At 39.6% G+C, this 27,713-nt stretch overlaps 1 protein-coding gene and 1 long non-coding RNA gene across 3 annotated transcripts in view; one reads left to right on the top strand and one right to left on the bottom strand.

Moving 5' to 3' along the window:
• cps1 (carbamoyl-phosphate synthase 1, mitochondrial) overlaps positions 1 to 22,615 on the bottom strand; it is a 51,061-nt gene extending 28,446 nt beyond the window's left edge. For both annotated transcript variants that reach the window (XM_069154586.1, XM_069154587.1), the window contains exons 1-24: positions 22,394 to 22,615; positions 20,987 to 21,096; positions 20,611 to 20,755; positions 20,227 to 20,316; positions 20,080 to 20,136; positions 19,903 to 19,995; positions 19,712 to 19,801; positions 19,162 to 19,290; positions 18,450 to 18,556; positions 18,116 to 18,257; positions 17,824 to 17,901; positions 15,641 to 15,739; positions 15,214 to 15,309; positions 13,744 to 13,933; positions 12,676 to 12,833; positions 12,323 to 12,451; positions 11,060 to 11,204; positions 10,253 to 10,463; positions 8,521 to 8,719; positions 8,246 to 8,422; positions 6,655 to 6,773; positions 1,444 to 1,585; positions 726 to 791; positions 403 to 466 (exon numbers count right to left, since the gene is read on the bottom strand). In XM_069154586.1, coding sequence (XP_069010687.1) covers positions 403 to 466; positions 726 to 791; positions 1,444 to 1,585; positions 6,655 to 6,773; positions 8,246 to 8,422; positions 8,521 to 8,719; positions 10,253 to 10,463; positions 11,060 to 11,204; positions 12,323 to 12,451; positions 12,676 to 12,833; positions 13,744 to 13,933; positions 15,214 to 15,309; positions 15,641 to 15,739; positions 17,824 to 17,901; positions 18,116 to 18,257; positions 18,450 to 18,556; positions 19,162 to 19,290; positions 19,712 to 19,801; positions 19,903 to 19,995; positions 20,080 to 20,136; positions 20,227 to 20,316; positions 20,611 to 20,755; positions 20,987 to 21,096; positions 22,394 to 22,519 — 2,962 coding nt within the window. In that variant the 5' untranslated portion in view covers positions 22,520 to 22,615. The remainder of the gene's footprint in view (positions 1 to 402; positions 467 to 725; positions 792 to 1,443; positions 1,586 to 6,654; positions 6,774 to 8,245; positions 8,423 to 8,520; positions 8,720 to 10,252; positions 10,464 to 11,059; positions 11,205 to 12,322; positions 12,452 to 12,675; positions 12,834 to 13,743; positions 13,934 to 15,213; positions 15,310 to 15,640; positions 15,740 to 17,823; positions 17,902 to 18,115; positions 18,258 to 18,449; positions 18,557 to 19,161; positions 19,291 to 19,711; positions 19,802 to 19,902; positions 19,996 to 20,079; positions 20,137 to 20,226; positions 20,317 to 20,610; positions 20,756 to 20,986; positions 21,097 to 22,393) is intronic.
• Positions 22,616 to 25,918: 3,303 nt separating this feature from the next.
• The window catches only part of LOC138201248 (uncharacterized), a 68,465-nt gene continuing 66,670 nt past the window's right edge, over positions 25,919 to 27,713 (top strand). Inside the window, exons 1-2 of the long non-coding RNA XR_011178478.1 lie at positions 25,919 to 26,078; positions 26,269 to 26,335. This is a non-coding gene — a long non-coding RNA (uncharacterized lncRNA). The remainder of the gene's footprint in view (positions 26,079 to 26,268; positions 26,336 to 27,713) is intronic.

Genomic DNA, 27,713 nt, shown 5'->3' with positions numbered 1-27,713 from the left:
TTTCATTATATAGAAACCGACATGATAAATATAGATTCATGTAAATATTATAGAAATATGTAGAAACTAAAATTACCGCCTCGCAGTTGGTTGCCAAAGCTACACAGTTAAGCTGCGGTTTACATCCACGTTTGTTCAGACTTGAGGTGTTTATAACAATATTTAACAATTATTACAAATAATAGGACAGATGTGAAGTCACACTAAGCTTAACCACTAAAATCATTTCAATTCATATTTCTTTCTTAATTCTTCAAAGCGTTCCTGAGTGTTCACAACCTTGTGCGTACAACCTAAAACAATAATGCCTGCGTCCAAAAGTGTTGCCCCTACAGAGGCATAAAAAAAAAGTTTCAGTAAATATAACCAGAAAATTAAACAAAACTTTATTTTTACACTCACCAATGTGGTAGGGTCCACAACCAAGAACCATAATTCCCTGGTCTTTAAAATCCAGATCATGCTCCTGGTGAAGTGGATAAGTCGATAAAAACATTTTTAATGATGCATTTTGTGGATGTCAGTTATTTTTTTAAAGCAAGAAAATAAATAAAATGAAAAGAAAAGATCCATCTTACCATTAACATTACGAGTATTTTTATTTTAAATACTCTTTTTAAGTCAAAATGTTAGTTGTACTATTCAGTATATACATTGATTAGATTTAGAAATACATATATTGCATACTTCTTTCTTTTCTCTGATAGCAAAGCAGCTTAGCATACCTGGCCGTGATAAGTACAATAAAGGTAGTTGGTCATTGCTGGGTACTCTGCTGCCAAAGTGTCAATCTAAACAAAGAGAAAATAGAGTTTACAGTGGGTCACTGTTCTCATTCACACTCCAACAATGTAATAGGAAGGGAAATGTTTAAGAAAATGTTCAAACATAACTTGTACATTTCTTTCAAATAGCTAAACCAAGTGGAAACCAGTTTGACCAAGAGGAGACCTTCTAAGCTTTCATTTTGAAAGACCAGTCATTCCTAAGTTGAGCTCAGAACCGGGAGTTTGGCAACTGCTAATTTGTTTTTACTCTGAAAGGGTGCAATTTAACATAATGGGTTCCTTTCACATTGCAGTAAATCATGTTGTGCTTTTCCTTTTGCAAATGGCTAAATGCAGGATCATTACTAGTGCAAGATATTACTCCACTGTGGTGCAATGTCAGTACTGATCAAGGAAGATATATGAATAGTGAAGGTGTTTGCATATTTTAACGTGTGAATGAGAACAAAAGAAGAACATGCCGATACTGTACGAGATGGAAAGATCTTTGTGCCCCTTACATACTCTGCTTATTTCTTTTTTATGGCCAAAGGAGTGTGTGTGTGTGTGTGTGTGTGTGTGTGTGTGTGTGTGTGTGCGCGCGTGTGTGCGTGTTTGTGTGTGCGTGTTGATCAGGCAGGGTCTGTGGTAGAAGGAGGAGCTCGGTGATGCTCACCTGTTTGACCCAGGGCTTGATGGCGTGATTGAGCCTGAGCTCTCTGACTGCCTTCTCACTGGATCCCAGAATCTGTCCAACCTGCTGGTCTGAGAAGCCGTCCTGCTTGGCCTTCAGCAGCAGCTCCCTAGGTATTGTGCCACTGTAGGAAAAGACAAAAAGTAATGGTAGACACAGCTCTAAACCATTCATAACGCCACACTTTGTCCACAGTCTGTAGCTGATTAAATGTATTTTTAACAAATTAAATTATTAGCTAGGTTTGATAGTCAGTAGGGTTCAATCTGTGCTCTGGTTTAAAGTTTGTATATTTTTGAAGGATTTTTTTTTTTTTTTTAAGTATCTTTATGTTAGGCTTTAGGATCACTGAGAAAAAAGTTCCCCTCCATTTGCAGCACTCCTGCCATTTCACATCCAATCAAAGCCTCCCTTTATGCCGAAAGAAAAGTGCAAGCTTGGTGGAGTTAATTCTAGTGACACACTATGTCAGCTGCAAAGTAGAGGTTAGCAGAGTCTGTCAGTCATCTCTCAAAGACGTGCATGCCTGTCATGATTGTGGTAGTTAGGAAAAAGAAGCCCACTGAGGTAGACATGGAGATTGAGTTTATTCGAATGTTATTTTCTGTCCTCGACTTCCTTCATAGTTGAGTATGTTTCTGAGTCCACTGAACCAAGAGGGCGAGTCCAGCGAGTGGGTCATGACTGGCTCACTTACACAGAGATGTGGACAGCAGGGAACAGCCCACCTCCGGAGCGATCAATAACAAATTGTCAAACCAGGTGCAAAGTTGCCCGGTTGGCAAGTGCAGCCATGTAAAAACACATTTTAATCAATAAAACTATAATGTGAGCTGTGAGGTTAAACAGAAACTCAGCGGCAGAAATAAAAGGTAGGCATCGAGAAGACTAGAATAAGTCCTCTTGATGGCTGAGCAAACGTCTGACTGATCCTGGCTACTAATTCTGATTCTTTGACTAAAAGAATGTTCCTTAACCATACTTTTTTCATGACCAAATTTATAAAACATATTTTAAAAGGAGAAAATTACATTACACATTACTATACACATCTTTTGTTTTTATGCTGTGAATTGTGGAAGAGTGTGACCCAGGTTGTCTTTGGTCTACAATTAACAGATGTCCCCTAAACGCCTCGCATAGAAGCGTTCATTAGAAACTACAATTTACTGATGTTATTCTAAACACCTCGCACGGTATTAGCTGCTAGCGTGTCAGCTGCGTACAAAAGAGTGAAATAAGGCCCACCAAAGCTCAAACAGAGTAACTGTCCCTATCTCAGAGGACAAATTATAGGCTACTCATGGTAAATGGTGTGACTCACCGATATTGATGAAATTTACTCCTGTGTAAACGTTGCAAAAGTTTTTTTGTGAAGGGAAAAAAAACATGTTGATATTGATGTAGCCGAGGTATTGAAATGTGGTGCTGAATGACAAAGTATTTTTCGATGGTAGAGAATACCGAAACAATTCCATCGGTGCCATTAAAGTATCGAAGTTTGGTGCCCAGTTCTCCCGAAAGAATGAGATGAGCTTGTACCCGTTTTCATTAGAGCAGTCCTTTTCATATCTCTTCAGTGGAAAACAAAACTTGAATCATTTAACTTTTTTGTCAGCGGCATACTTTTACCAGGAGTTTGATCAAAGCGTTGATATCAGTTATAATACCGGGCAGGTAGTTCTCAGATTTGTCCACCAATGTTAACTTTGTTTATGACAAGATGGGACGAATTGCATAATAGCTAGCTTCTGCCATAAAACAATTCTCCCTTTAAAATTCTCTCATTTACATGTTGTATCATGTTTCCTGGCAAGTTAGCCAAAAATCCATTTCAAGATCAGCTGGATCTGGCTCGGAGCTATGAAAGCGAAAAACTGGCAACTTCCTTGGGAGAAAAGGACACAGGAGATGAAGGTGCAGTCACTCGGCTCAGCAGTTTCTGGTCATACAGTAGTTTCACTGCATGATAAGGTATTATTAAAAGCACAACATTACAATGAACAAATATAACGGCTACAAAGCTGCTGCAAGTGCTCCTTTGACAGAGCTTGGCAAAGTCTCCCTTTGCCTTCTCATTTAGTGCCAAGTTAAACTGAACACATGAATGCACGGTGATGAAATTGATATCGATCTTATCATCTAACTCCCACAAACAAAGCAATGAGCATATTAGTATTCCTTTAACCCTAGGTAGAGACAATATGAAGGAATTATTTTTTTTCTGGTAAACCACAACTTGGTCTCCCTCCTCCTTATCTGAATTATTTATGACCTCGTAGCGTACCAATATTGGAAATGTCAAGTGTGTTTTAACTCCCACTGCACACATGGCTTTGCTGAGAAATAGCAAAGCCAAGACACGAGAGGAGAAGTGGTAAGTTAAAATAAAGGGATTTGATCAGAAAGTTTGGTTGTCGTGTGCAATTGTGCACATGACACACATCAAACTTTTGTGGTGTTTTTCTGTTTGTGTGTGTTTATATAGACGCTGAGGAAAAGGGACGGACACATTTTCTTACAATATCCACTTGCAAAATCAATTTCTTTAATTTCACATTCATCACTGTTAATTTTTCCCTTACTCAGTTTAAACCTTGAAATGATTGTAATGACACTAATTCCTGCCCTTACAAACTGAGTAAGTCATTTAACTTGAATTACTGTCAATCAAAGGGTAAAGATCCCATGCAGGTGTATAGTCAGGTTGGCTCTCCTTTGTGTGATCACATTGTCGAAGAGGGATTCAAATTGTGCTGGGCGTAAGATGGTGCCCGGAGTCTTGAAGCTGGACTTTTATATGTAAAGAAACAGCCGTTAAGTTTAAGGCCAAATCATTTCAGACAAGGCTGATTAAGCCTATCAATATCAAATCTGGTGTCTGGTAAGACATTCTTGCTCGGATGGGATGAATGCATACTGAACATACGGTGTATCTCTATGCTAATTTGAATGGGGATAAAATAATGAACTTGTTCACTAACCCCTAACCCTTTTCAAATGTCATCGGACCAAATAGATCAAACTATGATCATTTCGCTGGGTTTTTAGAGCCACAATAGTAGATATTCTGCAGGCTACAGTGGAGCCTTTTACATGTTGACAGTGTTGTTGCTTTTACTCTCACTGGCAGAAGGGGCAGACAAAAGTTCCACACTGCAGGTTTAAACCAGATTTACAGATATACGTTTGGGGTTACACGGTAGCTGCAGAGCCTGTGCACATGTTGTTCATTCTCTAGCTACACTCCAGCTGAAATTTAACGCAAGACTACAACCACTACAAACATGCCATATGAAGACTGATAGAAATTCAAAACTATAAATCCTCTTCAACATGATAACTTGTTTTTTTTCCTAAACTCAACACAATGAGCCTCGCACACGTCTCGGTGAGAAAAATTGGCTTTTTTTTTTTCTTCCTTCTACCACATTTACCTTCACAGGATTAAATTATAGTTGTTAGTGCCGGACTTACTCCTTGACTAAAGAACAATGTTCCATCAACAGCCAAAGTAAAAAGTTAGGACAACTCTGAAGAAAACAATTATCCAGACCCTTAACGTGACTCTTGTACAAATAAAGAACAAAATGTCCTCTCTCTTTTTTTATTCTCTCATTTTAGTCATAATTATCCTTCAGCCTTAACTACAGCATCGCTCTTATGCACACAAAGAGTCTGCGGACCAGTAGAGCCTGAAGCCCACCTGTACTCAGCTCCACACTCCAGCAGTCTGGCAGCAGCCTAATGTTGTGTGCCCATCCCAATGTCCCCTGCTACAGAGGCAGCGGAGACTCCAACAACCCACCGTGTCAGTGTGTTGCGGTGAGCGCCCACCTGACGCCCGGCCATTAATTATTAAACAGCAGAGCCAGAAGAAAGCAGCAGGTAACCTGTAGCTGAGCCATGATAATTCACAGCGGCTTTGATTTGAGCTGTCCAGGTAAGAGCCGGAGGGCAGAGAGAGAGAGAGAGGCAGAGAGAGAGAGAGAGAAAGAAAGAGAAGGATAAAGAGGCAGGTGAGAAGTGAACCCGGAGAGAGAAAAAAATCAGAGACGTGCAGAGACTGGGGCACGTCTAATTTTTGAGGACCAACATTTTCAGAGTGAAGAATATTCAGTAATTTCTGGAAAGAACAAAGTCAGTTTCCCTAATGTTTTATCCTGGCTTTTAATATGTTTTCCCATTTTTAATCCCCACAGCCATCACTGGAAGCTTTTTAATGTGTCAGTGGGATAGACACATTTTCAATACACAAACAGGGTGTTGGGCAGAGAGTGTGTGTGGAGCACTTGAAGAAATATGCAAGTTGGAATGCATACAAGAGTAAAGAGTTGTGCAAGTGAAGAGTTGGGGGGGAGAGGGGGGGAAACACACACCTCTCCACAGACCAGAATAAAACTTCCAACTATGAAAACTAAAAACAAGCTACAGCAGTAAAAAAAAAAAAAAAAAAAAAAAAAAATTCCACAAATCTGTTTATGTCTCTATTTATGAAAACCAGGTGTAGTTTTCTGAGATTTCGTGAAAACAGTGAGCATAATTTGCACATCATACAAATACTCAAAAAGTCAGTCGTTGTCTTCTGTATTAGTTGTCAAGATCCTTCTGTGACCCATCACACCCAACTGAACTGTTTTTGTCTTTTTATGTTACAAAAGCATGATGCAACTTTTTTTTCTGAAAGCCTGTAGCAAAGTGGCAATACTCATTTGCAAACCAACAAAATCTGGGGCAAAAAAAATAACAGGATAGACAACTAAGAGATATGGCAGAGGTGACGGAGCCAGCTCGGGAAATAGGTCAGGAGTGACAGTATATTCCATAAAATAATGAGTGTAGCTCATGATTTAAGGATCAACATGCCATGCTACAAAAGACTGCAACTCAATGGATGGGTGAATGCACTATATTTTAGAGGAGATAGTCCCAGTCAAGTAGCGCTATAAATATAGTTCCATATTTTCAACCATCAAATAAAATCAAACAGAGGGAACGTAACTTTTTACTTTCCAGTAGATTCACAACACTATTTACACACTCAGGTAAGGTAGGTGCTGTCCAAACACATAGATTACCCTGAAACCCCACTCTATATCCAGTACATAAATGGACCAGCATATTACAGAAATAATAATCATATGTTAAAGTCACTTTGTTTGACCGAGGCAGGTTTGTGCGTTTCCGTGTTACCTCTTGTAGTTTGTGATGTCCTGCTCCAGCTGTGTGATCCTGTGGAGTTTGTGGAGGAACCACTTGTCTATGGCCGTCAGCCGATGGATCTGATCGACACTCATCCCGCAATGGAGGGCCTGAAAGGTAAAGACACCAAACAGACGCTGCATCGTCATCACCTTCGTCATTCCTGCTCTTTGTTTAAGCTTTCTCAAAGCAGACAATCAAAAGGTTTCACAAACTGACTCTGTGATCAGCTGATCATGATTAAAATGATGTTAGAAGTCATCCAATCAGCCGTCACTGGACAGAAACAGCCAACAAAAATACTCTGGTTTTTATTCATTCCTTCTTCAAGGATTAGTTCATTTTAAATCTATTGCAGGAACTTGTCATCATCAACCTGTAACATGACAAGAGTTTCTGTCCTGACAACAGCTTGTACATACTTTGTATTATTTTCATATTACATGTCTGAACAGAGAAGTCCGAGTAGTGGGAAGAATTTTAGTCAATCTAGTGCTTGCAGTAAAACTGCCAATCCAGCTGCAGGTGATTACTGTGGCTTTCGGGGAAAGTTTTAGTACTGCAGTTAGTATTGAAACAGTTCAATATGCTGCAAACAAATGCAATATGTAACCAAGAAATATGCTTATGTTATTATATTTTTGAATGTTGACGGACTGCGGCTGTAAAACCCGAGAGCAAAAACACCCGTGACATCAATACCTAATTCATTTTACTCTGTTGTCGTGTATCTTTGTTCACATCTTGAATGTCTAATTATGAAGGTCGGTCTGTCTTAAAGTCGTCGCTGTTTTATTTGTTATGATTTACTCTCCACAACAGTGAAATATATTTGTTTAAATGGTCTGGACCCGAGAGATTAAAGTGCTAGTTGTCAGAGAGTTGGTGTGCTAACTTGGAGTGACAGTGGCTGCGCTGACCACCTTGAAGCATTATAGCTGCTTGATAGCCTGCAGATAAGATGTGGCTCATTAATCCTTGATGCTGTCATCATCGCTGATCTCACTCCATACTTAAGAAAATAGATCTCCACCGTCAGGACACAAAGCTCACACAGTTGGAGGCTTTGACACCGACATGACCTCATTCTGCTCCTCTCTCAGCTTGTGATAATAAAGATTGTTGAAGGGCTGGACCTGTAGATGTTTTTCACCTTGCAACACTTCACACAAGATCTCTGTTTTTGAATAGTAGAGCTTGACCCCAGTGTCTTGTTGCGATTATAAAAGGACTGCATCACCATTACTTCATTCTATTAGAAAAAATACAGTCTTACAGCACCATACAAGGAGAGAACAAAATTAGATAAAATATTTCACATGATGCGATATAGATTCATCCCCCCTCACATTTGAACATATTTGAAAAGGCCACATTGTGTAACTGACAATCAAACGCAGTTTGTGTTCTTGCTACTGTGCATCTGTTTAACTTGTCAACGACAAGCGCTTCCACATAATTAAGCAATCACAGCTCGGCCTGCGGGAAGGTCTTGGATGATTTTTCAATAGCAAAATGTGTTTTTAATGGGAAAACTGTTGTCAGTGTCATTCATTATTTACATTATGAAGGATTAGTGTACCTTAGCGAGGGAGAAGATGCGAGTGCTGGAGGGCACAGCCAGCTCCTGTTGCAGGTCCTGGGTGTCGGCCCAGGCTTTCTTGAGTGGCAGCCGGGGCACAAAGCCATCCACTGATGGATGACACATCCTCAAAGCTTTCTGCACACTCTCCTCAAACGTACGGCCCACTGCCATCACCTGAATCCAAAGAAGGGAAATGTGTGACAGCAGAATGTGGGTCTGTCGATGTACCGAATGTGAGAGTGGGTGGATGTTTATCCAGGGAGCCTCCCCACCTCTCCGACGCTCTTCATGGAACTGCCTATTTCACTGGACATGCCCTGAAAGCGGTCCAGGTCCCAGCGGGGGATCTTGGTGACAATGTAGTCCAAACTGGGCTCAAAGCAGGCTGTGGTCTTCTGTGATACGGCATTCTTGATGTCTGGCAGAGGGATTCCCAGAGCTAGTTTCGCAGCTACAAAAGCCAAGGGATACCTGTGAGACAAGAGGCAGGGAAAATAACCAACTGTGGACGAGAGTAGGTTTCTGTACAGGATAAACACTTTCTATCATCCTTAAACAGCAGTGATCCTCGTAAATTCTGTAATGTTGTAACACAGACTGTATGTACTCCTGTATTCAGTCCAACTTGAAAGGTCCAAGATTTTATTTGTATTGTGAAATTGTTAAAAAAAAAATCTGTTGCCCAAATAGTATTTATACATATATATATATATATATATATTGATATTTCATTATAATATGACCCGAGCTGGGTTTGTTTCAGAAATCAACTGCAAGAAAAAAATGTATTAACTGGGGATAGCTTGTAATTTTTGAGTTTTCAAATAGTCATCAAAAAACATTTTGTCTTATTTCCTGGTTTATCCAGCGCAAGGCAGAAATGTTAAATGTACCCGAAAGCTGGTTGCCAATAGCTATAAAACAGAAAAAGGAGAAACAAAAACATCCATTGGTCAAATGTTCTGTGTGGAAGTTCCTCAGTAAAATCAACAAAATATGAGCTGCTGCACTCTGCCAGGTGAAGCGAGCATTTGAGAAGTCTACAACAGCAAAGGACAGTCGTTTGAGACCTAATCACAGCACAGACAGTTCATTCACTGATCAACAATCAACAACGAGCTTTGTCACCAGATAAAGTGAGTTTGATGGTAGACGTGCCGAGAAAACAGCGGCTGTCAACTCAAAGATGACTGCTGAATACATGCTTGTCATCAGCTTTGTCAAAGGTGAGGGTTTCTGAAGTTGGATGGACTTTGCTGAGCCTTGAGTTTATGGACAGTGTTTCTCTCTCTGTACGCGTGTTCATTTGTAGCTCAGCAGGTTGGGATCTTTAAATAATAGTGGAATCGTTTACAGTGAATATCGAAAAGTAGTAGCAGTATTTTTGCTTGAAATGTCAATCCTTATAATTCAAATAATACTAATGATAATGATTTGGTAGTTTTTTTTTTGACATTCTCTAAAATGTGTTACTTCACTCTAGGATTTAATGATAAATAATCATTTTCTCTATAAAGAATTACTACAAACATTCTTACAACTTTCAAACCTACAGCCGGTTAGGATTTAACTGTTTGTCTGAAGTGGATATTCTTAAGACCTGTACAGTAAAGTGAAAATGTAATCATTGATTTTAAACAGAATTAACTTTAAACTGAATATATAATGAAGAATTAGACAAATGTGAACAGGAAAGATCAACTAATGTGTGCAGTTAAGATTTAAACTCTTGAACTAAGTGTTAGCTTTTAAGTTCCAGCCAAGTCGAGCAAATTTTTACTCCAGGCCGCAAATTCTTCATCTATTTAATTTTGCAGAAGCTCGTGTGCCTTAGATAAGCTGAACAACTGTTCTGTAACAGGTTCAATAATAGCCCAACAGTCCTATGCTGTGTGTCTACATTACACTTTACGCAGTGGGCATGCTGTCTGCACGATGTATTTTCTACAAGTCCATCGTGTAATTTGAGGCAATGAGTGGCCTCTCTTTTTCATATTCTCTCACCCAGTAGCTTTGGATGCCAGAGCTGAGCTTCTTGAGAGCCGAGCATTGACCTCGATGATGCAGTACTCGAGCGACGATGGGTGCAGGGCGTACTGGATGTTGCATTCGCCCACAATCCCGAGGTGACGTACCACCTTGATAGCCGTCTCGCGTAGCATGTGGTACTCTTCGTTGGACAATGTCTGGCTTGGTGCCACCACTATGGAGTCACCTGTAGATGAAGAGAAAGGGGTTAAGACCAGGAGAGGCGTAATGGAATATTGTCTCCGAAAGCCAGTTTTGTATAATTACTGCATGACAACATTTTACAACGTGTAAAATATGATCTGGAAAGTTTTCATCTATTTTTAAACGTGAAGAGCTTGGTGGCCAGATAGTTTTGTATATCAGGTAAAAAAAACACACGTCTGTTTATCCGTTGGAAATTGTAAGGAGCACTCAAAAGACTTTCAATGTTGACAGAGAACTAAAAACAAAGTATTAAATCTCAGTGCTTTTCTTTACCTACAAAAACAAGACGAAGAATTACAACAAAAACATCAGCCATCCAGCACATTTATATAATCTTGTCATGTTTGGTCAACATAAACAACCTGCTCACCCTGACAAAAGTTAAAAGAAAACCTGCTCACCCTCAAGCAGCACACCCAGAGAAAGAAAGTGAATATGTGATTCTTTTTTGAGGTCAACAGAATACAAAATCAAACAGAACTGAATCAAATATTGCAGAACAATATTACAGTAAACATTGCAACAAAACAGACGCTGAAGGTCACATTAGTATCTCTCAGTGTGCGTGTTTGGTACCTGTGTGAATGCCCAGGGGATCGAAGTTTTCCATGTTGCAGACGGTGACACAGTTATCAGCCACGTCTCTCACAACTTCATATTCTACCTCCTTCCAGCCCAGCAAAGACATCTCCACCAGGATCTGACTGCTCATGGCCAGAGCCTACAATACACACAGAGAATAATAACTCGGATGCTGTGTGTTTTCATTAACCTGTATGCAGTGGATCGACACTAAACATCAACCATACAATATAATTAAATACAATAACTTTTACCATTTGAAAGCTTAAAATCTGGAGTGGAATTTCAAACATGAGCTTGGCATAAATACTGCCAATGCACAGTGTTTAGCATGTGCATATGTCATATTGAATTATAAAGAATGTAATTCCCACTACTGCCAATACTTTATCAGTTCATAAAGGATAAAGAAACATCTTTGCAGTGTGTGTGCAGCCTGTTCAAACACAAACAACCAAGACATAAATAACATGAAAATACTTATATAATACTGTTTGCAACGTCCCTAAATATCCTTTTAACTACAATGTAGAAAATGGTCAGAAATTAAACAAAGTACACAACAACACATACACAACAAATCCTATTTTTTTCGTTGTCACTCTTGACAACGAAAAAAATAGGATTTGTTGAATTACACAGAATCTAGTGACCTGTTACAAGGGCTGTCTTTTGTGGTATATATGCCATAGACAGAAAAAAAACATAAAATCTGTTTGATAATAAACTAGTATAGATGGGGTGAAAGGAATGCTCACCTCGGGTTTTTAATTTTATATTTTGGAAGATTCAGTGAACTCTGCCATGTCCTTGATACAAACCATGTGAACATCTACTGATCAAAACCAGCAAAGAAACCTTTTCCATTGAAATGTCCAAATGATACAAAAAGAAAAAAACTGAAAAAAACAGCGACACATAATGCATGCTATAAAAAGTATGGCCCAATCTAAAACAGTCCGGCACTTGAAGTTCATTTTGGAGCCCGTGATAACAGATTAGAAGCAATTGAGCTGTCAAACATTATGTTTGAAAGGAGACAAACCAAAAGGAACGTTGCGTAGCAACAGCAAACTATTCCTTGGCATAGGACCAAAGGTTTCATTTGTGTGCAGGTTAATGCTGTAAACATGAGTAAAGTTGGTTGAAATATTTTATTTTATTACTTTGATTGATGAGAAAAAAGAATCCTGAGAATAACTTTAAGAATTGTACTTTAGGTGCCTTCAACCTCTACCATACACCATTTATTCTGACCTTCTGAGCAGTTTCCTCCAGCTTCTCTTTGTTAGCACACATACCGGAGCCCAGACCTCCCAGGGCGTAGGCCGACCGCAACATCACCGGGTACCCAATCTGCTCTGCTGCTTTCAAGGCATCAGCCACCTGAAGTATAAACATCAACATTATATTTCCCCAAAACAAGGACTGCAAATACATGCTTTAAACCAAACTTCTGAAAAATAGAACAAATGTGCGTGCGTGTGTGTGAATGAATTTATATTTTGTATTTATTCATATGTTGAGAAATGACTGAGCATGTGTTACCAGCACTATGGATGGAGTATATATAAACGTTATGTTCAATGTGACTGGACTCGGATCCTTACAGACTCCACAGCGAAACTGGGTGCGATTTTCTCATTGATCTGCATCAGTTTGTCAGCGAAAAGCTGCCTGTCCTCCGTGGCCATGATGGACTCCACCGGGGTTCCAAGGACTTTCACCCCATACTCCTCCAAAATGCCTCGCTGGAATAATTCTACGCCTAAACACAAATTTACATACAGATGTATAATTAAACATAGGGACCATTTAAAAAGAATTGTTATTATGCATGAGCTGAAAAATATACATTCACAGAACATTTTACATGTTGCAGTGAGTCAGTGCCTTTACTGTAAGATAAAAGTAGGGTTGGGTATCACTCAAAAGACTTTTGATACTGATACCTAAACTTCCATACCGGTTTCTGAATGATAATTGTTTCGACACCAATTTTGTCAAATCCAATTAATGAAAATTAAATTTACATTACACATTGCAGTACAACATTTTAATTTCCATGCAGTTTAGTGGGGGAGAGTGTAGGTTGTTTTCTGTAGCCTCACACGCAAGCTATCAGTAGATGCTGCAATTTACCAATGTTCCATTTACCGTTAGACATTTGCACTGCAATTGTCATGCAGTTTCGAGAAAGAGAGCATAACCGTGGCTATTTTCTGTATCTACAATTAACAAATGTACCCCGAATGCCTCAGTAGACGCTAGCTCACTGGTAGCACTCCAGTAACGCAAAGGTATGTGGCCAGAAAAGTGTTTGAAAAAAGTGAACTAAGTTCTAATGTAAGGTTTACCTGCACAGGTTAAAACCGAGTCATTTTATCTAACTAGGCCGCCCAAGTTGAGTCTACTTACGGTGAATACTGTGGTTCACTGACGCTGATGAGATTTACTCCTAAATGTAGCAAAAGTTCTGTGCTAGTGTGGATGAAGCCTATGTATCAAAACTTGGAACTGAATGAAAAGGCATTTTTACCAGATAGTAACGAGGTAATTCTTCTGTGCCATAAAGTATCAAAGTTAGGTGCCCAGCCCGAGATTAAAGTTTAAAAGAAGAAAAGGAATATCATGTGTCATTAACTTGCTTATCTGCCAAACAACAGTAAACATCTTACCACAGTTGAGTGCAGTCTGTCCACCCATAGAGAGCAGGATGCCGTCTGGACGCTCGGCCTTGATGACTTCTGTTACAAATTGTGGAGTGACAGGCAGGAAGTAGACCGAGTCGGCCTGCTTGGCGCCAACTTCGTTGGTCTGGACTGAGGCTATGTTTGGGTTCATGAGCACCGTCTTCACGTTTTCTTCCTACAACAGCATGTCACAAGGGTAACTATTATTTAGTGAGACGAAAACTATGATGAGTAGTTTTCAGTGTAACTTTTAAATGATCTTGTTCAGTATGTCCTTCATTTTAGAAGTGCTACTGTCTGTCTTTTATGTCAGGCTTGGTAAAATACAACTTTTGACAATACGCTTTTCTCACAGCAGACATTATGGCTCGTCACAGCAGAAAAAGGACGCCTGTCAGTAATAACACTAACAATAGCTCTGTTCAAATCCAACGCCCCTGTAAGCCATGACAGTGAACCAGCATCTACAAAAGCAAAAAGGTGAAATGGAACAAACTAAATGGAACTCAGTCTTAATTCATTTTATTATTTACACCTGAGATTTTCCAAATGTGACATTTCAGAATGTCTTTTGTAAAAGAGGTCAATTGTTTCCACCTCTAGCAGACTAGAATTGCTACCATATTATTCAAGCATGATGATTTATAGGTCCTCTGAAGGTTTTCAGAACAGTCTGTGCCAAGTACATCATTTATTCAGATGCACAGTGGTGCAATGGCCAGTATTTACAATAGCATTACAGCAGGGATATGTGGGATTCATTCAAATTCTATCTAGGCCACCAAAAATACTTTGGAAGATCAGTTGGAAGTTGTGGATTAACTTTTAGTAACCTGACAGTTGAACTGTCGATGTTGCAGCTACCTTCCCGTTAGTACGCCTCATGACTTTGATGGATGATGTGGACATGAATCATGTTTAACTTGTCAGGTATGGTCTCGTACATAAACCACAGAGTCAGTGTTCAATCAAGGGAAAATGCCGCTCAGTACAACAACAGGGCTCAGTGACGTTTAATAGTTTTCACTGACTAGTAATGAGCTACAATATTTCAATTACAGTATCAATCAATCAATTTACTTCAAGTGCAGAATCACCACGCAAACATGGGCTTGAAGCATCTTACAATTACAAAGAATAGGGAAGTTTGAAGCCTTATATTCAAAGTGAGACATTATATCTCATATAAGATACAGTACAGCAGGATCAATGGCACGTTTAAAAGTCCATTAACCAAAATGCAGACAAATTAGGTCATTACAAGTGATTGGACAGGATGCGCAATTTAAAAAAAAAAACTTCTGCACTCACATTGATATTGGTTGATATGCCCTTCAGCATTAAGTTATATATGAAGTCGTGTAAAACAAACTTCTGCATCTTTCGTTCACAACCATATTTGCTACAGATCTGACTACAGAAAATATTCAAATTGCTGCTTCAAGATGCTCTTACCTTCATGGCCTTGATGGCCTGAGATCCTGAGTAGTCAAACTCTCCAGCCTGGCCGATAGACAGACCACCAGAACCCAGAACCAGCACCTTTGACACCTGCAGCGACATGGAAAGAAACAATACATGTAGTGACTGACAGTGTTCACACAGTAAACTGCAACAGTATAGCATTGAGCTTCTTTTGCTATGAAACATAAATTCACTGGACTTAAGTATTCACACGATGTAACACCGCTTGACATTTATTAACCGATAATAATTTTATTTACTCATGAATAGCATTGTAATTACCCTCACATAACATTCTTTAATGTTATCTTTCACTTCAAATTATGATAATGTGACGCTGTCCCAACATATAAAAAAAAAATGAAAGCATTAGCCGATCATGGTATCTTTGTGAAGTCATCTGTGTGACATACTCTACCTGGGCTCTGGGAGGGATGTTGGGTTTTGTTGGCATCACTGACACTATGTTGGCATCCTTTCCTTTCTTGATCAAAGATATGAAGGCATCAAAGAGGAACTGTAGAAACAAAGAAAGTTGCAAATTGTACAACCACAGTGTGAATAGTATATTAACACAATTAGCAGGAGTTTGGTAATGGTCTGTTGCTCTGTTTAGTCAGTGCTGCCTGTCTTTAAAATCTACTGGGAAAAAAAACACAGAAGATACTGGTTCATTATTAATTTTGTCACTCAAGTAACCATCACATGCTTTTGATACTTTTTATGTTATTTGCACTTCAAAAATATATCATTTTTTTCATATTTAAATGTACCAAGAGGTGCTCAGAAAGCAGATTTCTTTTAAGCAGAGCATTCTCTTGAAAAAAGTTTAAATTTTCAAGGCAAGTACAGCTTCCAAACAATGGAGTAAATGCTGTGTTTGAGACTAGAACAGTGGCACACCGACTTTATATTTAGTGGGAACCCGCTGTGACTTCATTCATTGGTTTGTGAAATTATGGTCGTTGACATCTTGGTTTTTTTTTAGCCAGACGTGACCATTTCTGGACGAGCTGGGGGGGAGCGAGCAGTGGATCTGACTAAGAACCAGAGGACACTATGGCCTCCCAACCTTATTAGCAGTCCGACTGCACCCCAAGCTGGTCAATCAAACCAGGCACTCCCACAAACATACATCTCTTCCAGGCTTAATATCCAATTGATTATGGAACTATTTTCAGAAGGACCACCAGCACACTGATCAAAAGGACTGAATTTAGCAAACGATACCATAATGGATTCTGGAAAAACATGATTGACTTTGTATTTCATGAAAGAAGTTGATGTTTTTTGAATGAGAGTTTTTTGGAGCTAGTCCCTTGTGGACCTCAGTGGACCTCACATTAAGACGCTTCCAAATTGGGTTCACTTTTCAGACCTAGAAACTACATCCCTTTTTATATAGTCTAGGCTTTGTATCCTGAGATGTACGTACAAGAGAAAGTAGTTAAAAGACCAAGAATCCACAGAAATGAATTAGTGGCGTTACTACACATGTTGAGCTACAGGAAAATAAATCAGCTGTAAGCTGTAATTGTGTTAATAAACTTTATTTTATAATGTATTGTAATTCACTGTTTGATAAAACAGCATTAAACTTGCCCTCATTTAGTGTTGTGTTCAAGGTAAAAAAGAAAAAAAAGAGAAAAAAGGATAGTGTATATAGCTTAATATAGCTTTGAAGCCTTTCAGAGGCACAAATTATTTGTTATGGCCACAGGAGTCAAACCCAGAAGGAAGTTTAATCTCCTAAGGTGCCAGCTGCATGTTTAGGCAGAGAGGACACGTTATTAGTCTGCCTTTATATAACAGATGTTACAACATTCTTTGACTAGGACTTGCGATCCTTACCTGCCATGTGGAACAGTGAGAAAAAAAAAATGAAGCACAAATCTATCATTTCATGATTGCAGGGAAAGAGACGGCACTGTTAGTGGCCTTTGCAAACACTTGTGGCACCGACACAGGTGGGATCCCTTCTGCTGGCTGGATTACAACTGCTACTCTTACATCAGCTTCAGATGTTCATATATTTTCATGACAATGTTGTGCAGGAGGGATTAAGTATCTTTTTGTTGGCCGTTATAAACAAAACCTAAAACTGTTGGTTCAACAACAAGTCAACAACTGCTATTATCAACACAAGTTAATAATGAATATATTCACTAATAAATAAGTTTTCCTATTTACATAATTTAAAAAAAAGTTGTTCAATTCTTTACCTATTTCATTTTAGCCTTTTTTTTTTTTTTTTTGCCAGTTAATAGCCACATCAGTTTTCTGTTTACTATTTCAGTGGAAGATGTTAAATTTGATAAAAGTTTAATTATGTGCATATCCCTTTAATCAGTTGTAGTATGGAAGGAGGTATGCTATGTTTTTACCATCAACATCTTTCATTAAATTTACCTTGAATAGTAGAACTTTAGTAGCGCTTAAAATGGCACTTACTGATAGCATTTTGTAGTTTGGCTTTCTTGAAGAAATTGTATTTTCTTGATTCTTGTTCTGGGTTTTGTACCCCCATGGTTGAAATGCACTTATTGTAAGTCGCTTTGGATAAAAGCGTCAGCTAAATTAAATGTAATGTAATGTAATTACCTCTGTGTCAGTGGGACCGCCCTTCGCCTCCGGGTGGAATTGGGCCGTGAAAACTGGTTTGGTGGTGTGCATGATGCCCTGAAAATAAGGAAACGAAAAAAACCTTATTAACATTTCAACAAAATATATTTTGTAAACAAATATGTAGACCCCTTACAGCCCCTTATTTGCTTGACTGCAGTTATTTTGCAAGACAAACTGCTGCTTGTTATCCAAAACCCAGACAACAAAAATATTAGAAGACCATGTTGTTTTGGAAAACGACTGAACATTCACACAGAGTGAAATGTACCTCGTTGGTGCCATCATTAGCGTTGATGAAAAGCGGGCTCCACCCTGGTGGCAGGGACTCGCTATCGATGCCGTAACCGTGGTTCTGTGCAGTAATGAAGGCCTGGCTTGTCATCACGTTCAGCACCGGCTGGTTCTGACCTCTGGGGAACCACAGACAGTGTTTAATCTCATTATGAGGTGACAGCTCTAAAAACAAATACAAACATGACAGCGCAGAGTAACAAACTAAATCAACAACTGTATTTGTGTCCACAGACTTTTATATGTTTATGAGGTTGCCATAACAGCATGCATATGGTCTTTGATTACTAAGCATAACTATAAGAGTTCACCTGTTGCCCATAGGTAGTTTGTATGACTTTGCTCCTGCAGCCAGAGCCGTGATCTGGTTGCCCATACAGATCCCGAACACTGGCTGGGGATGATCACGCTCCAGCACCTTCGCAGAACAAATATAACAGTAGAGATCATCGCTATGTAAATATAATCTCTGTTATAAAGAAAAATTGTACTTAATGGGGCAAATAATTCCCCAAAATAAACATTGCTTATGGATGCTCTACCACTTTAAGTAAATGGTATATGGTCTGCACCTTTTTATCTCAGATAAAGTCTCTCATATACACACACAGAAACGCAAGTTGAGGCACCAAAACCACGTGGATTGAAATACCTATGCTAAGTACGCAAGTAACGTCAAGTTACGTCATATATTTACGTTAAAAATATATCTCGGTTGATTTTTTTTATTTCTCCAGACTCGAACAGAACTTTCCTGGTTAAAATTCCTGTGTTTGTTTCATCGAACCCCCCACAACCTCATCTCTTAATGGACGATGTCAATCTTTATATACCGTCACATGAATTATTTCTCTGCAAACCCAGTTTCAAACGTAGGTATCTCGTAATTTTAGAGCTTTTATTTTGAAATGTGTACGTTTTCACATGTTTACACATTTTGCTGCGAGACCGGGCTGTGCACAAACAATTACAAAATAGAAATTCTTCTGATGCTCCTCATGTGTAAACAGTAGCGTATCCTACCTTCCGCACGTTGTGGATGAGTGTCTTGGCCAGAGACGGATCTCCTGGTCCGTTGGATATGAACAGGCCATCGTAGTCTAGACTCAGTAAGTCCTGGTCCCATGGCACCAGGTGGACCTCTGCACCTCGCTGTACTCAGGAGATATACACAATCATTCTGTAATCTTAAGTAATTGTTTAATAATAATAACAACAACAACAACAACAACAACAACAGTCAGATTGAAATGATTTGATAAACAGACACGCATTAGGAGTCTGCCAGCTTTTTCTCCTCACTTACTCTCACATCCAATTACAAGCCAATATCAGCATTACAACAACACATCATTAACGCTGAGCATAAACACAAGAGAAACCCACTTTCTCTCTCAGCTCAATGACACAAACACATTTTTAATTTCGGGTGCTCGGTCGACCTCAGAGTACTATCTCCAAATGTCTGGGTCATGTTGCAGAAAATGTGTGACAGTGTCAACGGATGTCATTTGGGTCTCAGTCACAAGAACAACATGTGTGTAATGTTATCATCAGGGTTTCACATTCTCACCTTAACCAGCAGCCGAATGATGTTATGTTTAATGCCACAATCAACAGCCACCACTTTGATTGGGTTGCCTTTTCCGAAAACTCGCGTTTCCTGGTAGGGACACAGCATAGAGAGGCCATTTGACATTTCTTTTTAGTCTCATTTTACCTGATGTGATGTGAGATATGCAGAACATGCCTAATAGCTGTTACCTTAGTTGAAACCTCTGCTACCAGGTTTTTCTGGTTGGGATCACATATCTCAACAGGCTGCCCATCAAATTCAATCTTTCCCAAAACTGTGCCCTGAGGAGGAACCAACACATATTAGTAGAATCATTCACCAAAGACGCAGCATATCTGACCTTTGTATTTATTTATTTACAGCACCTTGTCTCTGATGACCTTGGTCAGCATTCTTGTGTCAATCCCAAACAGGGCAGGAACCTTGAAAAGAAAGTAAAATTACAATTTATAGAGCAGTCCTGTTCCCCTCTCTGACATTACACCTGGTATTTGGTCATTTGAAAAGCCAACCTTCTCTTCTTGCAGCCATTGACCCAGAGACTTGACAGAGTTCCAGTGGCTGTACTCGTGGCTATAGTCTTGAACCAGAAGACCAGACACCTAGAAGCACAATATCAGACATAAAAAAAAGGTCAAACTAAAAAGTATTTAAGTCCGTTAACTGTGTGCGGCGTCAAGAGCGTATATTTAAAAAAAAAAAAAAAAAGATGTAAGTAAAACTTAATTAATTAATCAACTAGTCAAATATTCTTTGCTATTAACTCAGGTCAGAACAGTGACACGGACAAAACTAAATGAAAAGAGCCCATCAAAGCAGTCTCTATAAAATATAAATAAAGCTGCCTGAGGTCTCCTCAAAGGCTGAAGCCCCTCATCCACAGCAGAGTTTCCGACCTGGATGCGATCTGACTCCACATATTTTCTCAGGCCCAGCTCATCCATCTCGTGGGTGTTGGGTACCCCATAGTTCCCTACAATAGGGTAAGTCAGGGTCAGGATCTGACCTCGGTAGCTGGGGTCAGTCAGGGCCTCAGGGTACCTAAAGCAGGGAAACAGCAAAACAAATATATCAGGATGGATATCAGGAGGTGACGCTAAAGCTCAGTGAAGCTTGTTCTTGTGAGAACATAAATAAGTACACTGAGGATGTAAGGTTGTAAAATTCAAAGCAAGTTTCATGTCAAGTCGAGAAGTAGATTTGCAGATTACATTTCAATTTCTTTCGTAAACCTGAGGGAGTTCAAGTTAAGACAGCAGTGCTCCTTCTTACCCCACCAGGCCAGTATTGAAGACCAGTTCCCCAGCCACAGATGCATTGTGCCCAAAGGAAAACCCTTTCATCCTGGTGCCATCCTCCAGGACCAGGTGGGCTGTCTGGGCCTGGGAGTTAAAAAAAAAAAAAAGAAAAAAAAAGAGCAGACAGATGATAAAGCAAACTCTCACCCGAGAATAATGTATTCTCTTTTTGTAAAATCAAGTTTGGAGAGACCAAAGCCCAAACTTTGAACTAGATGTGTTGTAGATTTTGGAGTTTTTGGAGTCATGGCAACCGTTGAGCCTCTGGGACTCTGTGCTGAAACTGCAGGCCGCTGTGAATTGTGTTGTGAACGCTGAGACAGACAAATCTGTTCTTCTGTGTGTGTGTGTGTGTGTGTGTGTGTGTCATGTGTGAGAGAGCGCGATAAAGAGGGAGAAATATACAAATATAAAAGGTTGGTGTGATCCTCTGTGACCTCATCAGTGCTGGTCATTATAAAAAAAACAGTTTATCTCTCTTACAGAAGAACACGTCCATAGATAACTCGCATTCATATCAAATACTGACCTGCTGATATATGCAGTGCTGATGTATACAATGCATTGAGATCTTCGTAGGTATTTCTTTGCTCTGAAGTTTCCAACATTCTTTCACTTATTGTACCACAACTCTTACTATAATTAGAAATGTGTTTGGTTTTCTATGCATGTTGCAATCGGGGTGCAATCTCAAACCTGATGCAACACTCCCTGTGATTCACACATATGATGCGCACATGTCCAGCCGTCACAAAATCTCATCAGCTATCTCATTGTTTGAGTTGATACACAGTAAATTGTACCTGTCCATAACCACTTTAAACTGCGTTAAAATCAGCAAATACACGGAAATATTTCGTAATGCCACAAGCAGGTGCGTCAGGTAAACGATTTATTGTGTTTTATGTAATCAAACATTGCCACGTGTCCATTCGGCGTCCACCAGAGTGAACGTGTTTCAATAGTCTACTACTTTTCATCTGGTGCACATTGCATTGTATTTCGAATAGAAGGATTTACAGGTTAATTTTAACCATATTAAAAAAAAAAAAAAAAAGGGAGAAAGAAAAAAAAAAAAAAAAAAAAAAAAAAAAAAAAAGAGCGAGATAGAGAGATATTGTCGTGTCGGTTATATACCGAATATTGAAAAAGGGCAATAATGATTTATTAATGTTTGCATAGTTGCGTAAAGGGCAAGGGCGTATATTTGCGTAAAGGGAAGACATAGCCGACTTTGTAGATTTTTCTGCGTAGTTTGGCCTAATGCAGCATTCGTGCTCATTTGGCAGCACTTCTGAAAAAGAATGAAAAAAGTTCATGTCCTGCATTTATCAATGACAACAACAAGTTTTCGCTCACTCGTGTTTTTTTTTTCTCTTACCTTTACACTAAAAAGTTTTGGAGTTTGTAGTCTCAGCCAGCCCGACGTGTTTCTCACTCTTCTTCCAACCACGCATCCTTGTCTCAGAGATTTAACAACGCTGGAAGCAAACAGGATTTTTGTCATAGTAACCTAAAGTAACTCTTTTGGTAAAGACGCAGAGGAGAGGTTACCCGATACGGAAAAAAACAACAACAATTAGTTAAATCTGGAAAAACTACGAGTCAGTACTCTTTTAAAGAGAAATGAATGAATGAGTGTTGGTCTCTCCCTCGTGTCCTCCCACCCCAGTTTAAGTGGGCGCTTGAAACGTTGATCTGGATTGGCCGCCGGGGTTTTTGTTTTTCTCAGCAGATAGCGCACGGTGTTTAAACATGTCCTCTGGGAAACGCCTGCCGCTCGTCCAACAAGATCATCGAGACGGCGTCACATCTGTTTCGAAACACACATTGTGAACGTGTGAACGGCAAAGCATGTAACTGTCTGTATTAACGGGTTGTGCTACAAACATATGTATCGTCGTGACAGCCTGTTACTTTCACATCCCATATTCCTTCATTTTAAACAGCGGTCTTTCATTAATTTGCCATGTTGACGCCATACAATAGATACATGCGGCACTTAGTACTTTGAAAAAAATGCGCACGAGAAGAGGTAGGACAGTGATTACGTACACAGCCTGTAATTTTAGAACATGGAAAATAACCTAAAAAAAAAAAAAAAAAAGCAGAGGGAATGAATGTGTCTGGTACTGCTGGCAAACTTCTGTACAGTGCTTTTTGTGCAACAAACTCTTTACAAGTTTTTTGTTTTTTTTAGGCCCAACAGCCTTCAAAAAAAAAAAAAAAAAAAGGCAAACTGACTATGAACAGGCTGCGTGGTGGACGGATTAGAGTGGTCTGTGTATTTGCTGAGCACTGCAAGACTGGTCCTCTGTGGAGAAGGCTGTCTGACTACTACTCTGCTGTGTTCAGCAGTCTGAACAAAGTGGGTGTGAGTATTAGGTAGGACCTGCAGATCAGGAAACACCCGCACACTCCAGAAACTGGACCTGGAACAATATACCACGCTCGGTTATGTTGCACACATAGGTCGCCCTTTATACATAATTGAAAAAGTGATGTAGTACAATATGTCACAGAATTATCATAAATACAAATGTAGTATGTACACAGAAAACACATGAAGTGGATATATTGATGCACCATTGATTTTTTTTGGGGGGGGTTTTTTTGTTTCCTATGCTTTCATTTTTGTATTTTTTTTTGCATTTGACTTAGCTAACCCCCCCTTTATTGACCACATCCCATTTCCCCCCATCTAAATGCAGCAGCAGCTGGTCCTGCAGATCTGTGGAGCACCACTGACATCCAGTGGCAGCTTTAGTTCAAAAGCTTCAGAGGGGGTTTTGAGCGAGTAAACAGTGTTGTAGTGGCATACGTACATAAGTGTACTGGATATGTTCTATGTATATATATATATATATATTCTATCGTTTAGTACCCAGCTTGTAAAAGCTTTACGGTTGACATGACGCCTGCAGTTCTTTGAAGCCTTTATGTGGACCACATACGTATGTTTATGTAATGGAGGAAGTGATGTACACAGTCTTTATTTATATTGCTGTCTGAACGTCACTCAGTACCATCATAGTACTCTCCTGTGATAAAAGAGCTGATAGTGTTCTCCTATTGTGCGTTTAATGTCTAGCAGGTCAATTTATAAGTGTCTGTTGAACTAAACCTTCAACAAATGTTTGAGGAACAATATTTTACACCAAAAAAATTGACATTGACTCAATGTCTCAAAAAAGGTTCAACCACAAACTTAAATTGGAAAGTTTCATTTAAATGAACAAACAAATAATTGTCTGCTCTGAGTTAGAAATACTTTGAACAAACAAAAGATTAATTTAGAAGCATTTTGTCTACATACGATGACTAAAGATAATGTAAAACTTCATATCATGAAATTTAGTCGGACTGTTCATTTCCCCTTTGTGACAGTACAACGACTTAATATTTATAGTCCATTTCAGTTTGCCCCTTGAAATAAACCTGAAAGCTTTTCATGAAAATAGAACCTTGGATTTTGTTTGTTTTTCAGCCATTTTCTTTTCTTTTAAAAGAAAAACTGTAAATGCAGAAATTGCCGTGGTGCTTCGGAGTAGAGTCCATCACTGAGAGGATAATCAAAGATGATGGTGAGCTCACACGAACTTTAAAATACATTTGGCTTCTGCAGGAAACTTGCATGTGGACAAAGGATGTAACATCACAAAATGCACAGAACCTTTCTGTGTCTATCTTCTTCATCTGATTCATTTAGACTAACTGGTGTAAGTACAATAATAACACTTTCAATTGTTTAATTTTACTTTGCAATTTGCTGAGAAACAGGCCTCGGCTTCTTCCTGATGCCTCGCGTCCATGTGCAGTTATAAATGGTGGAATGAGCTCCCCACCGACACCAGGACAGCGGAAACTCTGTACATTTTCCGCCGCAAACTAAAAACACACCTCTTCCGACTTTACCTTGAATAGTAGAACTTTAGTAGCGCTTAAAATGGCACTTACTGATAGCACTTTGTAGTTTGGCTTTCTTGCCTTGCGAAATTGTATTTTCTTGATTCTTGTTGTTCTGGGTCTGTACCCTCATGGTTGAAATGCACTTATTGTAAGTCGCTTTGGATAAAAGTGTCAGCTAAATGAAATGTAATGTAATGTAATATAAATCATTTCATTTGAAGTCATCCTTTAGAAAAGCTATCATACATCAGATCTGTGAACCTGGGGATTAATATTGGAATTATAAGAGTGTAAATATTTTTAGACAGAGAGAACATGAAGCCACTCAACATTTAACGAGGGAATAACTACAATCCTCTGTCATCACTAAAGATAAAGTGTTACATCCTGCAGTAAAATACAGCAGCAAAAACACAGAAAATAATAATTCCCCATTAGCACTCAAAAACAGTCCACAGTTCAAATACAAACATCAAATATCTGTTTTGATTTGTGGAGGCTAAACAGACATGCACTCAGCTTGCACTCTTCGGTGCAATCCAGAATTTATCTGCACATTTTTTAACTTTAAATCTTCATACTTTGGTTATTTCCACATACACGTCTTTCTTATTAAGTGAGAGAATGTAAGACAGAGCTGATAAAAGTTATTTTTTAAATTCAGCCCTGGCTATTTTCTGTCAGTAATGACAGAATCCTATATATTGGACTTGGAGAACACGAGGAGCCTGTGCAATGTACTGGATCGTCCTTTATTACTCTGAGGGTTCCCATTAGCTGCCTTCTAAATTCCTGCACTGATTGGCTGGCGTGCCGCCTAATGAGCTCCAGCGTCTGTCCTCGGTGGAGGGATCCCACATTGTGTGCGGTTTCAAGTGTGTGTTTGGGACCGAGCTTAAGAGAGGACGCAAATAGACAGTCACACCCCCTCAACCCACCCCACCCCACCCCACCCCCACCCCCCGCCATGCTCCTTGCCAGGTTTCCGGGCACGGTATCGGCCATGAGATGGCAGAAATAATCGATGGTCAGATTCAAGGATGTATGATGATGTTTGTTCAGTGAAGGGTGGGATTGATTAAACTGACCATAAGATATTGGCAGTTTATAAGTCAGGGCAAGACAAATTTATTACTACAGCGTCTTTGAACAGCAAGGCAAGTCAAAGCCACGTAAAGCATGAATAGGGGAACACGATTTACAGAGCAGTTCATATAGTTTGTAGCATTTCATGTAATCATGGTAAACAGAAGGACTTTACAAATCGAGTTAGAGCAACTGAGAGGGAGTAGATTTCAAGTTTTGTCCAAGTGTGTCTATAACGGATTACTGCCTCTCTTTTCTTAGTTCTGACTCTGGGGACTGATGACTTCAGAGATCTGGATGGATACTAAAGAAACAGCAGGTCAGAAAGGTACTGTGGATCCAAACACTTCAGTGCTTGATATGAACCAATCACAGTTCATGCAGAGAGGAATGAAGTGCTTCAACTTTATAGTTGTTTAAATCTGATTTTACTCTTTAGGCACATTTTAGTTGGATTTTTTACAAGTAGTACGAGAAGCAGCGTTTTACTCTAGTAGTTGTAGCAGCAGTAGTAATCATGGTATCTGCCAGTCTGCCAAAGTCTGCACATATCACCAGTAAAGTTATATTTAAAGGCTTTAAAAATCATTTGCATTAATAAAACTTATCAGTGATTAATTTGTAATCATTACAAAGTGGCTCTCTCAAGCTTCTATAACTGTAAGAGGGGTCATCATGTATGCTGTTAGAGCCAGTTTTCAAGTTGGATTCATGATTTAGTGCTCCAGCATGTGCTGTCAAACTAGTGGAAGTCCCCCACACAGCATCACCCTTCTTCATGACATCAGGACAGAGCGACAGCAACTTCTGCCTTCCGATTGTTAAAGGAAGACCAAGAAGGAGGCGAGCTTTCCTTCAGGCTCGTATCGGATTGCCCTCCCCTCTGGTGCTGCAGCTTCCCCAATAAAAAAAGGGCAGCGAGGAGCTTTGTTTAGCCTGCCCTCCTCTAATCCTTGTGTGTCCAGTGGAGGGCTTTGCAGAGAGCGAGGGAGGGAAAGAGGACCTGCAGGCCACATAGGCTGCATCAGCCCCCTTAAGGAGCTATGGTCCCCGCTCTTAGAAATCCCAAGAAACTTCACACCTCTTTGAAGGACTATAAATAGGCGCCATCTGTCCCCCCAGGCTCAGTTACAGCCTCATTCCTTTTGGCATGGATGGAGGGCAGGAAAGGAAGCACTCAGGGTTTTAGAACGGAGGGGGGCTGGTCATGGAGGGGGGTCGGGGGTAGAACCAGAGTCCGAAATCTACTCTCTGTTCATCTCAGATGGCCGACTGGGTGACCTCTGCCGCATGTTTTGTGCTGAAGGAAGTCCAGCATTGCTCTCTGTCTTTTCCCTTGCTACAGTAACGCTCCGGTCCGGAAATGTCACGGACCTTGGAGATCCTGCCATCTCTGGAATCTCACACCACAATGCACTCAACGCACCTTTTTCTTTCTTTTTTTTCCAAGTTCAGGTTCTTCACATTTCATTAATCATGCTTCACGCAGAAGTACTCTGAGGCCAGAACAGGTGCTGTGCCTTTCAAATCAGCGCTTTATGTCTTTTCTCCTTCACGGATCCTTAATTGCACAATTCAAAATGTCACAGGGGAAGTTTCTAATCACTAGTGACGCTCCAGAATAAGGCATTCAAGTTAGAAACACTGTGAACTGCAGAATTTCAGGGATTTCTGCAAATGCGTAGCAGCAAAACTTGCATCAGCGC

The sequence above is a fragment of the Embiotoca jacksoni genome, unplaced genomic scaffold, assembly GCF_022577435.1.
Source record: "Embiotoca jacksoni isolate LCO1_2020_lvr unplaced genomic scaffold, fEmbJac1.0.p SCAF_2, whole genome shotgun sequence".
Classification (NCBI taxonomy): Eukaryota; Metazoa; Chordata; class Actinopteri; family Embiotocidae; genus Embiotoca; species Embiotoca jacksoni.
Note: the sequence above shows the minus strand (reverse complement) of the source record. Positions and strands in the feature narration are given on the sequence as shown.